The sequence below is a fragment of the Schistocerca piceifrons genome, chromosome 4 (genome assembly GCF_021461385.2).
Source record: "Schistocerca piceifrons isolate TAMUIC-IGC-003096 chromosome 4, iqSchPice1.1, whole genome shotgun sequence".
Classification (NCBI taxonomy): Eukaryota; Metazoa; Arthropoda; class Insecta; order Orthoptera; family Acrididae; genus Schistocerca; species Schistocerca piceifrons.
In genome coordinates this window covers 236743116-236761004 of record NC_060141.1, presented here as the reverse complement: position 1 = coordinate 236761004, position 17889 = coordinate 236743116, and the positions used below count along the sequence as shown (strand labels likewise).

The 17889-nt window shown below is 43.9% G+C and overlaps 1 protein-coding gene across 1 annotated transcript; it reads right to left on the bottom strand.

The window, feature by feature from the left end:
• Window positions 1-1937: 1937 nt before the first annotated feature.
• LOC124795433 (chitinase-3-like protein 1) lies at window positions 1938-17622 on the bottom strand. The gene is made up of 10 exons (XM_047259460.1): window positions 17553-17622; window positions 17142-17318; window positions 16834-16928; window positions 16613-16744; window positions 14323-14450; window positions 12619-12745; window positions 12328-12513; window positions 10083-10205; window positions 8124-8285; window positions 1938-2213 (listed from the first exon to the last, which is right to left on the bottom strand). The coding sequence occupies exons 1-10, from the start codon at window positions 17620-17622 to the stop codon at window positions 1938-1940; spliced, it is 1476 nt and encodes a 491-aa protein (XP_047115416.1).
• Window positions 17623-17889: the final 267 nt, after the last annotated feature.

Here is a 17889-nt window from a genome sequence, read left to right as displayed (position 1 = left end):
ATGGGACAGTAATTCCACAACCCGCTGCTGCTAATCTGTGACCAATAGCGTGGGGCAACGCTGAATGTTACACGGAGTGAGTTACTTGTTCTCAGATGACAGGAACAGATGAGAAGATGTTATGATATGCCAGGTTCACATATGACAGTCCTCCATCGTGGTGGTCAGACGTGTTCGAGCAGAAGCCTGATGGCGAGAATCCCTGTTCCCACGTAATCCCACATTGGGTTACTGTCACGTCAGAATGCCCCACAATCGTGGATGTTGCACGATTCGACCACCCGGGCCGGCCGCGGTGGCCGAACGGTTCTGGGCGCTTTAGTCCGGAACCGCCCGACTGCTATGGTCGCAGGTTCGAATCCTGCCTCGGGCATGGATGTGTGTGATGTCCTTAGGTTAGTTAGGTTTAAGTAGTTCTAAGTTCTAGGGGACTGATGACCTCAGATGTTAAGTCCCATAGTGCTCAGAGCCATTTGAACCGACCATCCGGCTACGTGGAGTCCCACAACAAGGCCTCTTACATACTCTGTCAGGTGCTGATAACGCTGTCTCACTTGACTGAGCGTCATCTTCGTGCGATCATTCAACATCTGACGCCGTTAATGCCCCTTGTATATCCTACCAGCCTGGTAACAACACTAAACACGAATAACAATAACTGGTGGCTGTTCTGCCTGTCAAAGGGAATAGCAACTCTAATCGTTTAGATACGCACTAATGATGGTGTGTACGTATATAATGTTACCAAAGTTCAATTGAGATCCGCCCCTGTTTTCTGGGTGCTTAACTTTTCTGTGTCTGGCTGTTATAGCGTCTCCAAACGGAAGGACAGTATATGTGACTATGAGTCCCAGCGGTATAAATTATTTAAAATTTTTCATCATTTTTTTTTTCTTTTGAGAAACGTTTCGCCGCGCGGGATTAATTGAGCGGTCTAAGGCGCTATAGTCATGGACTGTGCGGCTGGTCCCGGCGCAGGTTCGAGTCCTCCCTCGGGCATGAGTGTGTGTGTTTGTCCTTAGGATAATTTAGGTTAAGTAGTGTGTAAGCTTAGGGGACTGATGACCTTAGCAGCTCAGTCCCATAAGATTTCACACACATTTTTGAGAAACGTTTCATGGAAAGTGAAATCTGAATACAAAACCGAATAGTAGTCTAATGCGGCTAAAAGATATGTGCACCGTACATTATAGCTTTGTGTACGAAGTATTATCTCTGGAAAGAGTATTACCTAATAATATCTTTTTCTTTTTGCTATGAAGAAGCGGGATCAGTTGGCCGCCATCTCTCTATCTTACGTTTCGTTTCGTATCGAATGCAGCCGCTGTATCCGACGAAGTGAGATTAAGATGTGAAACTGTATGCTTAAAGATTAATATACGTATCAGATATTAATTCAGTTATCGTTTATAGAAACCTTGCAGCCCCCATGTCATGATTTTAATTGTTTCAGTATTTCTAGCATTTGATAACTTCGCGCCGCCAGTTAACAGAGTGTCCCTGGTGGACAACAATGCGTCGCCATTACGCAGCAAATTAAAATTTACTCAATAATGCTTTTCACCTTTTTCAGTGACAACAGAAAACTATCTGAAATTATGTCACTTAAGGGTGTCTATCAGAGCATGAAGATATTTTACATGTTTTCTTAATCTTTACGGTTTTTCATATCCAACTTACGAACGGCAGCTTTTCCTTGTACTACTGATACGAATTTAAAAAATATAAATTACATGTGTAAGGAGTACAGTCAGTTTCCTTCAAATGTCAACATCTGACGTGGCACAAGAATGCTTGGTCTACAAATAAGATGCTTTTGCAGTGCACAGTAAAGCTTTATTTAGTCAACGCACGCCATGGCGACTAGCGGAAGTACAATTTGAAGAAGCAGGTACTTGAGTGCAAGGCCGAAGTATCGGCAGACTACGGGAGAGCGTTCAGCAGGCGACGAGGCTCTTGTAGTTGCAGGCCGAGGAAGACTCGTCGAAGACGAGGTCCCCTGGGCAGGTGAACTTGCTGGCGATGTAGCCGCTGCCGGAGGCGGTACACAGGTAGAACACGCTGCAGTCGCTGGGATCCCGAACATAGCCCGCGGAGCTGCAGACGCCGGAGGAGCTGCTGGCACTGGCTGCAGTGTTGCTGCTGCTGGAGGAACTGGAACTGCTGCTGGAGCTCGAGCTGGAACTACTGCTGGAGCTGGACGAGCTGGAACTCTGCAAAGTACGTCACAGGCTTCAATAAAAGCAGATGGTTCAATGTAATAGTACATAGAGAGACTGTAGGAAGTTGTTCAGCGCTCCCTGCAGTTCCATGCCGTGCTATTAGGCGCCATGTTTTATGTGGTCATTCTGCAGCTGTCCTGAAAGCTAGAGAGTTGATGGGTGGCTTCAGAAGCTACGTAATTACTGAATTTCTTCGGAATCGTGTCGGCCATGTGCTCAGGATATAGGCAAGTACATGCCTGGAAAAATGATTGAAGACAGGAGTACATATTTTTACGTATGTTTGTAACAGTGTTATATTTTGCATACATTGATTTATTTGATTACTTGTGTAATAAAGCTTGTTTCATCGAAGTTCCCCTTACCATATACCCTAAGCCTTACGATATTCCGAGAATTTTGTGACATTTGAAAATTGTGGAAAAGCCTTGCATTCTATTTTGTAACATACGCAGCATAAGATTGTAAGTTTTGTTGTGATTGACAATTTTTCCTAGAGAGAAGGAAAGGTGAATTACGTCTTTTTGTTTGAGCTTTATAAAGTAATTGATTCAGTTTTTGACAGTCCCAATAGGGATTATTCCAGTAACTGTTTTTTTTTTTAATTTTATTTATTATTTTCTGGAAATGTTATGCTTGTGACCAGACAGTCATCCCTAAAAGTCCATCATTTTTGGGAGCATGAAGTCCATGAATGGCTCCGTGTAGTCTCCTAGTAATCGAACATGACCATTTACAGTCAATGACCGTTTCACTTCTACAAGAGGACTTAGTCCATTCCACGTTAACACAGCCCACACCATTATGGTGCTACTACCAGCTTGCAAGTGACTTGTTGACAATTTGGGGCCATGGTTTCGAGGGGTCTTGGTTCAAATGGCTCTGAGCACTATGGGACTTAACTTCTGAGGTCATCAGTCCTCTAGAACTTAGAACTACTTAAACTTAACTAACCTAAGGACATCACACACATCCATGCCCGAGGCAGGATTCGAACCTGCGACCGTAGCGGTCGCGCGGTTCCAGACTGTAGCGCCTAGAGCCGCTCGGCCACACCGGCCGGCTCGAGGGGTCTGCCCCACTGTCGACCCCAACCGTCGGCTCTTACCAACTGAAATCGGGACTCATCTGACCAGGCCACGGTTTCCCGGTCGTCTAGAGCAGGAGTCTCCAAACTACGGCCCACGGGCCGAAACCGGCCCGCGAGGGCCGGCAAACCGGCCCGCGTTAGCTGGCCGGACATCCCCGGTATCCGGCCCGCCAAATATTTGAGTGGTACCTATACTGCCAACAATTGAGTTTCGTGGCCTATCGCGACCAATACACCGCGATATTGGCTCTGCTACTCGCTACAGGACTACATAACTAAAGTTATTGTTGCGCCGCTTGAAATAACAATGCGTTGACATACTCTACCTATGTTACGTCTTGCAGTAATAGTGTTGCTAACAATGATTTTGAGATTTCGTTAACTTTGCAGGATGCTTTTGTGAAGAATGTGCAGTGACATACTTTTTTGTCTGTGAAATTCGCCAGAATAAAGTACGCCAGAATTTCGGTCAGGGTTGTCCACCAATCAAAATTATGTAATTAAAAAAAATCGTAGTTCGTTTCAGTGCTAGCTATTCCCTCAACCTTAGATTTTATCGATTTCATCTTTCCTTTAGCCTTACATTACAGTGATCATGGAGTGCTAGGGTGCTTTAATCCCACTAGGTAGATCTCGGCCCTTACGACGTCGTGGAGGAGTCAATGTAGCCCGCGTACTAAAAAGTTTGTGGACCCCTGGTCTAGAGCCCAACCGAAATGGTTACGAGCCCAGGAGAGGCGCTGCAGACGACGCTGTGTTGTTAGCAAAGGCACTCGCGTCGGTCGTCTGTTGCTATAGCACACTGTCCTAACGGAAACCTTCGTCGTATGTCCCACATTGATTTCTGCGGTTATTTCACGCAGTGTTGCTTCTCTGCTAGGACTGACAATCCACGCAAACGCCGCCGCGCCCGGTCGTTAAGCGAATGCCGTCGATCACTGTGTTGTCTTAGGACCTAGGTGAAAGATAATGTCTGAAATTTGTTACTCTCGACACACTCTTGGCACTGTGTATCTCGGAGTACTGAATTCCCTAACGATTTCCGAAATGGAATGTCACGTGCTACTAGATGCAACTACCACTGCGAGTTGATTCCCTTCGTGCGGCCATAATCACGACGAAAACATTTTCACATGAATCACCTGAGAACAAATGACAGTTCTGCCAGTGGATTGCCCTTTCATGCCTTGTGTCCGCGATACTATCACAATTTGTATATATACATATCGCTACCTCATGACTTTTGCACCTCAGTAAGTATAAGTGAGTACAATAAATTTTACAATAAGTAGGAGCGGGCTTACCAATGTTCGTTACACATACAGGGCGAGATAAATTAGCGCACACCAGAGCGATTTCTTGCATATTATCAGCACAGAAATGAATGTGACAGTATTTCGCTGTGTGATATTTTTGGTAGAAAACTGACGTCAGTGAATGTCAAACTGGCACCACTGTTATCACATATACGACAAAAATACACATTAAAGACGTTGTAACAGCATTACCCAATTACAGCAGCGGGTAGAGTATCAGGTTGAAATACTCTAGGTGGAGGGTTCGCGTCCATTTGAGAGCATGTTTCTTCTTATTTGCTAATTTTAGTCTGTATCACTTAAAGTAGTAAAGGAGTTCTGCTATTTGGGGAGCAAAAAACTGATGATTGTCGAAGTAGAGAGGATATAAAATGTAGACTGGCAATGGCAAGGAAAGCGTTTCTGAAGAAGAGAAATTTGTTAACATCGAGTATAGGTTTAAGTGTCAGGAAGTCGTTTCTGAAAGTATTTGTATGGAGTGTAGCCATGTATGGAAGTGAAACATGGACGATAAATAGTTTGGATAAGAAGAAAATAGATGCTTTCGAAATGTGGTGCTACAGAAGAATGCTGAAGATTAGATGGGTAGATCACATAACTAATGAGGAAGTATTGAATAGGATTGGGGAGAAGAGAAGTTTGTGGCACAAGTTGACTAGAAGAAGGGACCGGTTGGTAGGGCATGTTGTGAGGCATCAAGGGATCACCAGTTTAGTATTGGAGGGCAGCGTGGAGGGTAAAAATCGTAGAGGGAGACCAAGAGATGAATACACTAAGCAGATTCAGAAAGATGTAGGTTGCAGTAGGTACTGGGAGATGAAGAAGCTTGCACAGGATAGAGTAGCATGGAGAGTTGCATCAAACCAGTCTCAGGACTGAAGACCACAACAACAACAGTCTGCATCATGGTATGATACCGCTGTATAGCTTCTTAATCGTTATATAGAGATTCTATCAGGTCTTATAAAAATCATGTGTTTTCGTTGCAGCCTTAACGACAAATATCTAGAAACCAACTTACCCGAAACGTAGGAGGCTATAGAGTTATCAGTTGAATTAATTTCACTGACATGAAATTAATTCAGTTAATATGGATGAAATCAATGAATAGGTAATGGCACCTAACGATGAAAGCGAAGCAACATTTAAAAATTCTGAACTTCTGTCTAATGAACGGTGGTGATGGCCCTCCATCCTGTTCGTTCTTCTGGTATTCATAGTCCGGGAAGAAGACACATGTAATTATATTTGTAGACAAGTAATAGGAAGTAGTAGAAAGAACAGTTAGTGACAGTGAAATCTTCAATCAGGCATTGAAGCGTATTCAGATAGCTTGAGCATTAGGCGGCTGCTCGCGGAAAGAAGGAAGGTCTGGTTCCAGACGCAGTCTGGTACATACGTTAATTAATTACGACGTATTCATTAGTTTTAGATTAACCCGCACTACATTACATTCATGTAATTAGGTGATAAAAGTCAGGGGATAGTAATATGCACATATACAGACGGCGGTAATATTGCGTATACAAGGATAAAAAGCAGTACACGGGCGGAGCTGTCGTTTGTGCTCAGGTGATTCAGGTGAAAAGTTCTCCGGCATGATTATGGCCGCACGACGGGAATCAATATACTATGAAGGCGGAATGCTAGTCTGAGTTAGACTTATGGGACATTCCATTTCAGAAATCGTGAGGGAACTCAGTTTTCCGAGATCCACAGTGTCAAGAGTGTGCCAAGAATACCAAATTACATGCATTACCTCTCACTACGGACAACACAGTGGCCGACGACCTCCACTTAACGACAGAGAGCAGCAGCGTTTGCGTACAGTTGTCAATGCTAAAGCAGAAACAACACTGCATGAAATAACCGCAGAAATCAATGTTGGAATGCACGACGAACGTATCCTTTAGGACAGTGCGGCGAAATTTGGCGTTAAGGGGCTATGACGGCAGACGACTGACGTGAGTGCCTTTGCTAACAGCACGACATCGCCTCTTCTCGACTCTTGACCGGATTGGTTGGACCCTAGACAACTGAAAAACTGTTACCTGGCCATACGAGTCCCAATTTCAGTTGGTCAGAGCTGATTGTAGAGTTCGAGTGTGGGGCAGATCCCATGAAGTCATGTACCCAGGTTGTCAACAAGGCACTGTGCAAACTAGTGATAGCTTCATAACGATGAGGGCTGATTTTACATGGAATGGACTGATCATTGGCGGTAAATCGTTATGTTCAGTTGCTTGGAGTGACCATTTGCAGCCATTCATGGACATAATCTCAAACAATGACGGAATTTTTATGGATGTCAACGTCCCATGTTAGCAGGCCACAACTGTTCACGATTGGTCTGAAGAACATTCTGGACAGTTCGGGCGAATGATTTGGCCACCCAGATCGCCAGACCAGAATCCGACCTAACATTTATCGGATGTAATCGAGAGGTCAGTTCGTGCACAAAATCCTGCACTGCCAACACTTTCGCAATTATGGACGGATGTAGAGGCACATGGCTCAATATTTCTGCAAGCGACTGCCGCACTATGCAGTGAAACAGGAGGTCCGACACGGTATTTGGTGGTATCCCGTGACTTCCCTCACCTCAGTGTAAACTTGCAGATTGTTCTTTTTTCTTTTCCTAATGCCTTTGATCAGCACCGGCGCAGGATCGGCATTTGTTATTAACGGATTTGGCATGCTTAATTTAAGGGGTGGCCGGATGGCCTTCCTGTCACCACCGTGTCACTCTCCTGGGGTGGAAAATATGTACCACAACTTTTGCGTATCGGGCTACGCATGTGAAAGTGAGAGATAGTCTTCTAAGCGTTTGAGAATCGTGCTAACTGTGACGCACCTTGGGTACCAGCCTGCTATTTACCTGGTGGGATGTGGAAAACCACCTAAAAACCACATTCAGGTTGGCTGGCACAACGATCTTCGTCGTTAATCCCTCGGACGGATTCTATATGGGGCTATCGCACCTTCCCGTCCCTGAATCGGTGCTTTAACGCGCACGGCTATCAGGGCGTGTTCATAAACACAAGTTGTGCATAAAAAATGAGGTAAGAAGGTAGGTGTGTATCATCACTTCAATCAGGGGTGGAATATCGACAGGCAGGGGCTGCGAGCACATAGCTCTGGAAAGCCTATAGGATCCTCCATCTCTCCGATGGAACCACTCCTTGCTTCCTTACATCTTCGCGTTACGTGTTTTCTAAGACTGAATTTGCCATCATAGCAAAGAAGATGTCCAGGATGCTCTGCATTTAACAGGTGAAGCACTAAAGACACGTTCTAACGTCTCACATAAGAAAATAAAATCTTAACTACGTGAAAAATACATTGGAAACTTATGAAAAACTGGTTGTTGTAAATGGATATGAAGCCGGCGGTATACGTGGGATATCATTCAGAGGAAAAAAAAGAACCAGAAGAAGGGAACGTAGGCAGTATAATGTGTATGCGTCATAAGCTGCTGTTAACTACAGCGACCACACTTACTGAGGAACCGCTGTTGGTGGAGGTGATTCCACGAAGGACCTCGTTGATGGTGCTGAGAAGAGGGTAGGTCTTCGAGCCGCAGAGGCCTTTGAAATCGTCTGTCTCCAGGCTCCAGATCATTCCACCAGCCAGGCCCATGTCGAGAACGTATTGGGACTGAAAACAACCATCAAAAAACGTAGTTGTTGCCGATGTATATTGGTATATGCCATGCAGTGGTTGACATCAGAACATTACTCTAAGTTCATAGCTGGGAATACGAAGAGGAAGGAAGGGAAATTTTTATCAATGGAAACCCAGACTGCAGATCTTCAACAGTGTTTGTCTTGCTAGATCCGAATCTGTCTTCTGTTAATAGAATGAATCCTATTTTTAGTGCTCCGATACCGTTTATTACTCTTTACGTATTTCTTGCTATTATTCAATGGCTGTTACTACGGGCAACTTGTTTTTCAATTTTTGTTCTTGGTGGGCATTGAATTTTTAAACATATGACAGCCTTTATCTCTTGGTATTACTGGTTACCGCTTGTAGCGGTCTGTTTCTTTATCAATGTCTGAGGTGACGTATTAAGGAACTGAGGAACATCCTGACTTGACTGCAAAGTTTCCGGGAGTATTCCTGGTATCGCCTAGTGGCTGGTTCCTCCTCAGCAGATAACAGGCCGGGAAGTAACTCAGAAAATGGAGTACGCGCCGCAGCGCCTCATTTCGAAGCCGTTGCAATTTCTCAGTGTGAGATTTTGCTTTTGTGTCTCAGATGGAGCAGACAAGTTACATTGAACGCCAGACTGTCGCTGCATGCAATGTATAATGATGACCTTGCATTAATTAGTGGGTAAAATGCGCACAGGATATGAGATATCTTCTTTCACACCTGGTTTGCGTGCTGTCCCCATGTAAGCCGTCGATTAACTGCCACTCCTAGGTATCTGTCTATCACTGTCCATTGAAATGGAGTGTGAGGGGTCTCCAGTTTGTTTCATATGGCTCTGAGCACTATGGGACTTAACTTCTGAGGTCATCAGTCCCATAGACTTAGAACTACTTAAACCTAGCTAACCTAAGGACATCACACACATCCATTCCCGAGGCAGGATTCGAACTTGCGACCGTAGCGGTCGCGCGGTTCCAGACAGGTCTCCAGTTTCTCGAGATCATCTCTTGATGAGTGGCAATGTCTCACTTTCGCTGCCGGCCAGGGTGGCCGAGCGGTTCTAGGCGCTACAGTCTGGAACCGCGCGACCGCTACGGTCGTAGGTTCGAATCCTGCCTCGGGCATGGGTATGTGTGATGTCCTTAGGTTAGTTAGGTTTAAGTAGTTCTAAGTTCTAGGGGACTGATGACCTCAGACGTTAAGTCCCATAGTGCTCAGAGCCATTTGAACCATTTTTTTTACTTTCGCTCCAATGAGTCCAACTCGCCGGTCCGTTACCAAATGTTTGATATCTCTGCAGGCGTCCTGTAGTCAGGGTTAAGTGCAGCTGGCGAACGGCTTCTGCTTATTAGGGCAGTGTCATGTGAGTAAAAGCACTTGGTGACGAATGGCGTAGTTAGGAAGCAAGTACCGTAGGCACTGCACAAAAGAGGTCCTATAACGAATCCCTGCGGTACTCCTGTATGAATCTGTCATTGAGACGATTCTCTGAATGCAATCCATACTGCAACGGTATGCCTACAGAGGTAATTCTAGAGAAGCTCCACCACTGAGCTTAGCATTCCCTAACTATTTATCTTGCTACCTCGTGTTAACAATGCCATCTTCAGGCAGCTGTTACTGTCTGACGAAGGCCTTGTAAGATAAACACTCTAAAGTGAATTACATAAATGCCTTGGAGTACCCACAGTTTGTATTTCAAACTTGTAAATGCCAAGAGTTTCTCCCAGGCTGTGAGGGAAAAATCCACCAGAATGAATGTGGAAGAGTTTAGAGAATTATAGTGTCGCCTGTTACCTTGAGTCTGATGGATTCTTCGTTATCGTAGCCAATCCACTGATTTCCGTTCACGGCATATGGCACCTTCTGCTCTTCGTCCCAAACGACTGTCCACCCACCAGCGTTAATCTTTTCACAGATCTGCAAATATGAAAAGCATTACACAACCAGTTGTATTTATTCTAAAAAAAATTGTACGTTACTGAAATACATCTCGACGAGATCAATGAATAACTTAATTTACAGCCACTTAGATAATAGCAGTACAAAAGCAACTGTGACCTCCAGAATTTCGTCATTACAAGTGGTAAATAATATCAAAAGAAAGTTATGAACCAATGAACGAAATGGAATAAGCACTTGACGAAGAATGTCTCTGAAGGGTGTATCTGTACCTGCGGCCCAACCGGACACGAAGGTTGCAGATTGGCAAAAACATCGTCAACTAAGTGTAACTCAAGAAAGAAGTGTTTTCAGACGAACTTTAGTAGTAATGGTGCGCTTCCTTTAGAATAAGAATCAGGTATTAATCAATAGAAATGTAAATTGATGGCAATTAATACGGCTGGAGAATACCATATAGTCAGAGGTGGCCGTGAAGACACGCCCAGAGCAAATGGCGGAGGGAGGGAAGGTCAGGGCCGCTCATACCAACTACGCACCTTTTAGCTGCTCAACACATCATATCCTCAACTTTTACTCTCTCAAAGGCACTATATCCGCAACTTTTACCTGTTCAGCACACCAACTTGCCCAAAACTGTCCTAAACGCCTCTACCAAAACTTCGTAACTAGAAGCAAATCTATGATGATTTTCTCTTGATCATCCTCCGCAACACTTCAGTGAAACATATTTAAAGGAGTGTTCAAAGAAAAAAATTTATATAACAAAGAGATTAATTGAAACCTCTGTTATGTAAAAGATAAATTTTAAGTTAACAATGTAAATTGCTACATGCTGTAAAGAAGACACGTTAAGTTGCAGACAGGCACAAATAAAAGACGCTTGCCCAAAATTTTAATTGTGCCTGTCTGCAAGTGAACGTATCTTCTTTACAACAAGTAGCAATGTACCTTTTCCTACATAGTTCATTTTGCTACCTGGCGTTTCCATTGTTTAATAAGTGTAAGATAACACACTTCAAAAAGTGCAGTTTGTTCGTTTCACTATCTTGCCACTGCACAATTTTGTTCTAGATGAATATTTTACAGTAAAGGAAGTTGCAGAAACGTATTTAATGTGTTAGAATTATATATTAATACCTTCAGCTGCTGCTGGGTGTTGATATATATATATATATATATATATATATATATATATATATATATATATATATATATCAAAGGGGACAGGTGAAAATGTGTGACTCGAACCCAGGATTTCCTGCTTACATGGCAGACGCTCTATGCATCTGAGCCACCGAGGTCACAGAGGATAGTGCGACTGCAGGGACTATCTCGCGCACGCCTCCCGTGAGACTCACATTCTCACCTTGTATGTCCACACACTACATTCATAGTGTCCCACCTCAACACACTCGTTACTCGTAGAAGGCATTATTACCAACTCCCGTAAGAGTTCGGGTAATATGTGTGCATCTGCACAGAAGAGGAATGTCATGGTCGTTATCGCCAGAACTATATAGTTATATGGATATCGTGTCTGTTCTTTCGGACATATAATTATAAGGAGTATATTTAATAAGTATATTTAATGTGTTGTCCAACTGAATAATTTCTGAACAACCGCACAGACAAAAGTTTCGGTATAGGTGTTATCTAAACTGAAAAAAAGCTGTTGTCATCGGTAGAAAATTAAGAGAAACTGGATTGTTCAAGGCCTAGAGAGCCGGCCAAAGTTCTTAGCAAAGAGTTGTTCGGACACGAAAATTTGAGTTGATGTTGTTGGATCTCTCTGGGAATGATTCATCAACAAGCACCTGCTTACGTGACTACGAAATGCAGCCTTCAAAGAGGACATTATGCAGAGTGCTGTAGGATCATAAACAGTTTGCGAAAGGAATGAGGCCCAGCTCAGTCGTTGTATTATGTTGAAACTGGGGCTCTGATCTTGGCGGATGTTACTTTGGACGCTTTTTATGAACCTCAGTTTTGGTATAAGATGTAAGCTGTTTGTATCAGTAAGAAATTAAATATTCATTTTCAACCATTACATCCTTCTCTTAAAGGATCGTCCATCATTTGCATAATGTTGACCATAAAGTATTGGGGTAACTTGAGTAGTAAATAAGTGTGGCAGTACCTCGTTGTAACCCATCATGCCGGACTCCATGGTGTAGGGCCCGTTGGTGCCGGGTGCAGATGCAGGGGCTCCGACTCCGGTGTTGGCAGTGCTGGACAGGGTGAACGTCCTCCCGTAGGTGCCCATGCCCAGAACAAGTTTTGAGGGGTCGGCTCCATTCTCAATCCAGTAGCGCACACTCGAATCCTGGGAATCGTACAGAAGTGATGTGTCAGCTGCCGCTTGTGCCACCCAGCCTGGAGCGTGCTTTTCCAGTGGAGCAGAGTAGTCGAATGGGGGACAGACACTCACCACGTTCAGTTGCCTCTCAGCCTCGGTCTTGTCAGCAGAGCTGGCGTACAGAGGGGCGTTCTGTCCGGTCTTGCCGTCCCACGATCCGTGGAGGTCATACGTCATCAGGTTGATGAAGTCCAGGTATCTGTAGAAGATTAAATGTTGCAGGTTGTGATGCCTCTGTAAGAGAGGGCTCTACAAGCAGTCTGGGAACACAAAAAGAAAGACAGTCACCAGATAATGAGGTTCCGGGACGGCCCCCAATTGACATAGTATATCTCTAAGGAAAAGTGTGTTGTTGGTCTGCAGTGACGGAGATATTTGCACAATGGAGGTGTCCGTGTAGAGTATTACAAGTTTTATGACCTTGCAGTTATTGACAGTGCTCAAAAATGGGCTGCCTTTAGGAAGAAGGGTCTTGGCACCCACATGTCATTAGCGCGGGAAAAGAAGGCATTACGTAACACCAACGAAAGTTGCTAACAAATGATTCGACGGGCGCAATGAAGGACCTGAGATGTCCAATGACATGTTGGAACAAATAGAACCTTGCAGGAAGTTAGTGGAGAGATCCTCTGGATGTTATTGTTTTGTTTCTAAACTTACTATGTGATGGAAAGATCTTAATTTCGAATTTAGGCTTTATCGGAGAATTATTTGAGATATCAGAGATGAATGGAAACGTCATTTTGAAGCATCTGGTGACGATGTCGAGTAATAAACGCTTTGAAACACCGCTTCAAGGCGACATTTCCACTCATTTGATGCCCGGTAGAGATTTAATCAAGGTGTTATTTGTTTGAGATTAAGTTTTGTAAAGAGTAATTTTGATCAAACTAGCCAAGGTCCAAAACAGAAATCTTTTGTTTAAATGAAAAGAACTGTAGTATATACCGAGCGAGGTGGCGCAGTGGTTAGCACACTGGACTCCCATTCGGGAGGTCGACGGTTCAATCCCGCGTCCGGCCATCCTCATTTAGGTTTCCGTGATTTCCCTAAATCACTCCAGGCAAATGCCGGGATGGTTCCTTTGAAAGGGCACGGCTGACTTCCTTTCCCGCCCTTCCCGATGACCTCGCTGTTTGGTCTCTTCCCCCAAACAACCCAACCCAATTGTAATATAGGTCAGTTATGTTTGTGTAGATGGTGTGCCAAATCTTTTGTTATTGACTGCAAATGCCACACTCAAGTGGTGGTGGTGGTGGTTAGTGTTTAACGTCCCGTCGACAACGAGGTCATTAGAGACGGAGCGCAAGCTCGGGTTAGGGAAGGATTGGGAAGGAAATCGGCCGTGCCCTTTCAAAGGAACCATCCCGGCATTTGCCTGAAACGATTTAGGGAAATCACGGAAAACCTAAATCAGGATGGCCGGAGACGGGATTGAACCGTCGTCCTCCCGAATGCGAGTCCAGTGTGCTAACCACTGCGCCACCTCGCTCGGTCACACTCAAGTGCAGTTGCTTATAATTAACATATGTAATTAATGTATGTGAACTGCTCAATTGTCACCTAATAAATCCATCAGTACTCAGTTAACTTCAGTAGCAGTGATAACAAATTGATCACCACATTAATTAGCTTCCCAAAGTAAGCAAAATTGCACAGTGCATAAAACGGCACCTAGTATGGAGATACTAGCTAATCGCTCGCTACAATTTGTTTTATTGTGGTCTCGGTACTCTGGGGAGAGGATAAGGTATATGTTGCTCGTTTTTGACTTACTTGGATATTTGTGGTACGTCGTACGCTGTTCCGATTAGATAGCGACCGACACCCACTGCGGCCGTCAGAAGATACCCGTATTTGTCGAACTCTGTCCTCAGCTCCTTAATCAGCTCAACGAACGCCGTCTGAAACAGAATTTTTCTAGCGTCAGATCTCCATGTATCCATAACTTAGCGAAGGACACTGTGACTCATGTTAACGCTAATAACACAACGTAATTACTGTAATACAGACAGGTGGTGGAGAAAAATTTTCAGGCTGCATCTCCTAACAACCAACGCTTTTTGATCTTTTCTTTTTTGCATTACCAGCTTAGAGACATCATGGTACGGATTTACAAAAAATGAAAACTGATTCACTAACCATGTATCATTGTAACAGGAAAACTTTTGAATTAAAAAAATACAGATAGTTCCAGTATGCGAGAAATACAGTGTGTCGTCAAAAGTTTGCAAACATCAAGTGAAATGTGGCGTGTATGAAGCCGTGCCTTGCATCCGAGGAGTAAAAGGTTTATGCACAATACTAATTGTGAAGAAATGGCAGTACCATTTACGAGAGCTGTTCGGAAAGTAAATGAAAACCACAGTGAAAATCAACAATTTTTTATTCGCAACAGTTAGCCACACCTTCCAGCTACCTCTCTAATTAGTCGCCGCTCCGACTTAGACATCTGTCGTGGCGTTTTACAAACTTTCACTACCCTCGCCACAGAAATCAGCCGCCTGTGCTTTCCGCCAATTCTCTACGCTGGTCTATCTTTCGTTGTTTGGGCCAAAATGTTGTCTTCATAGCCAGCGGTTCATGTGAGCAACGGAGGGAGCCAATTAAGGGCTGTATTATGGGTGATCAAACACTTCCCATCGAAAACGCTACAGGAGTGTCTTCATTGCCTCTGAAGAATGCGGCTGAAAATTGTCTTGAAGAGAGAAACGCATGACATTTATATTATGTGCGCTGCATAGCTTCAGGCGAAATCCCTCACTAAATCAACAGACTTGGTGGGAGGCTTTGTTGTATTAGGCATCTCTGTGATCACATTGCGCTCTGAACTGGAAAGAGCGATCGACAGGCCCAACACATCTGTGGAAAAGTTCCATCGGGTCTTCTTAGTAGTTTCCATCACGCGCCCAATCGGACCTTACTTACCGAATGCGCCTCTTGTTAATAAAGGAAATAAAATTGCCAGAATGAATCTACTACCATTATGGCCCTCAGCAAATAGTACTGCCTAGTATTACTTTCATCTATTACGTTATTTTTGACGTGTTTAAGATGCTGCCATCATCAGATCCTGTAATAACCAGCAAAATCTGTGTATAAAAAATTAGAAGTCAACATCCGTAAAATCTCATCCAAAAAATCCCTCAAACGAAGTTCAACTTAACGTGAAACTCTCCAGCAGAGTTCGCTACTGAATGCCCGCTTCGCCTTATGCTTCATTGCACACTGACAGTAAGCGAAACGTAGTATAAAGTAATACAATAAAATAAATAATCGTTCAGCGACCTAGCCAGTATTATTCGCAAAACAGGATGGTTGGTGTCTGAAGAACGAACAAGATTGTGCTTGCAGGGCTTTTTACTGCATTGGGTGCGGCATTTCTTTTTCGAACCTGACGAAAGATAGCTCATTACGTTTTTCAGCAGCCACTGCCAAAAACTAGACTTTTTAATGCACTGTTGCAGTTTACCGAGGCTAAATGTTCAGCACGAAGAGTTCCTGAAACAGGGCGGTCGTCCTTTAGGAGTATAGTCAAATGGCAACACTGAAATCCTTCATGTCAAGTATCAACTCTACTCAAGTGGCCTGGTGCCATCTCAGTTAAAAGCGTTAACTCGCTTTCGAACGACAGGAAATGTCTCGCTGTCCAAAGTCGTGAGATAGACAAGATGTTTGAACAGTGTTTTTCCCGAGTGTTTGGTTCTCTATAATGATGGAGCTTTAGGCCTGAGTTCCAAATTCTAGCTATTTAGTTTCTTAGTTGTCCGTACACAGAATGGAGGCCACAGAGCGCAGACCACTGGTGCGCACCAACCGACAAATAACATGTGTATGATTTACTATGTTATCGGATCAGTTCTATTATTTTTTTGGTGTGCCAGTGTCGCTTGAGACTATAGCTGCAAGTGTTTGGGGTCGTTCTGAAATTTTGCAAAACTAAATCAGCATTTGAAATTGTACCTTATGCCTTAATGAGAGCAGCAACACACTTACTTGGTCAGATCAGACCTCAGAACAGTTTCTATACAAAAGAGCGCACTTCTCGATGCAGGGAGTGACTCACCAGATCTCCTGGAGAACCGCCACGGTTAGCCGGATATTCCCAGTCCAGGTCGAAGCCATCAAAGCCGTACGTCTTCACGAAATTCACGACGTTTTGCACGAATTTTGCTCGTAGCGAGGCATCGTTCATTACCTTTATAACACAGAAGCAGGCAGCGTGACGTCATTAGCAAAACAGCTACAAGGACAACAAATTTTTACTGCGCCTTGTGTTCTACTTACAGCCGAATACGTAGCAGAACCTTCATTCCATCCTCCAATGGCGACCAGAGTTTTCGTGTTGGACGATTTCAGTGCGTTGAAGCGGTTATATGCGTCTAGCGTGAAAGGAAACAGTGAGTGTTACATCTAGTACATTTTATTGCAATATGTGGAAATATTATGCTATTTCTTCACTTTACAGGGCACCATTTTAACTTCAATAAACCTCTAATTCTCTGACGCGAAAGAATCACACGTGAAACGTTAGAAAAATCAGCACGTAGCCGTGATTATTATAGTTTGTTCGAATCTTCCGTTAGCTGACTTACTTTTTCCGCTTGGAAGGTCCAGCCACTCATCCAGAATCCTGACCTCTCCTGCAGACGTTATGCCAACGAAAGTGTAGATGAGGTGCGTGCACAGCTCCGGCTGAATGTACTCTATCTCAAACCTGCCGTTTCCGTTCCTGTAGGCGGACCAGCTGCCGTGGTAGCACACGACCTTTTCTGGAAAACAGTGCGAGCGTCATTTCATAGCTGTGGTGAGCACAAACAAAAATAACGAAACAATGATGGAAGAAGAAAGTACGTAACTACAGTATGTTTGAGACTCCAGAACCTGAAGTAACCTTTCAGAAGGTAACACAAAAGCAAATAATATATTGAGTTCTATGCTTCATTTGGCCTCTACATTCACATTGCTTTATCACAAGAACACACAGGAGTTTGGGCTAAACTTACTATCTTCGGCACCACAGATGCTGAGAGAAACGCCGAGGATCACGGCAAGTCCAAGCAAGAAGTGAGACATCTGTGAACACAAAAAATTTTTGCTTTGTGATGACTGATCATGTGAACATACAAGAAAGAAAAGCGTTGAAATCATCTTGAGAAGTTTCGTAACATAACCTCAGTTATATATTACTAGTTTAGCGCCCGCTGCTGCCCTCGGGTAGACGGTATGGTTTAATTAAGGCCATAGAAGTATGGTCTTTCCCGAATGTATTTCCGACCAAAAAGCGATTCTGGTAGCTGGAGTCGAAGGTTTTTTTAAATCGTGTCTTTTGAGTTACCGTGG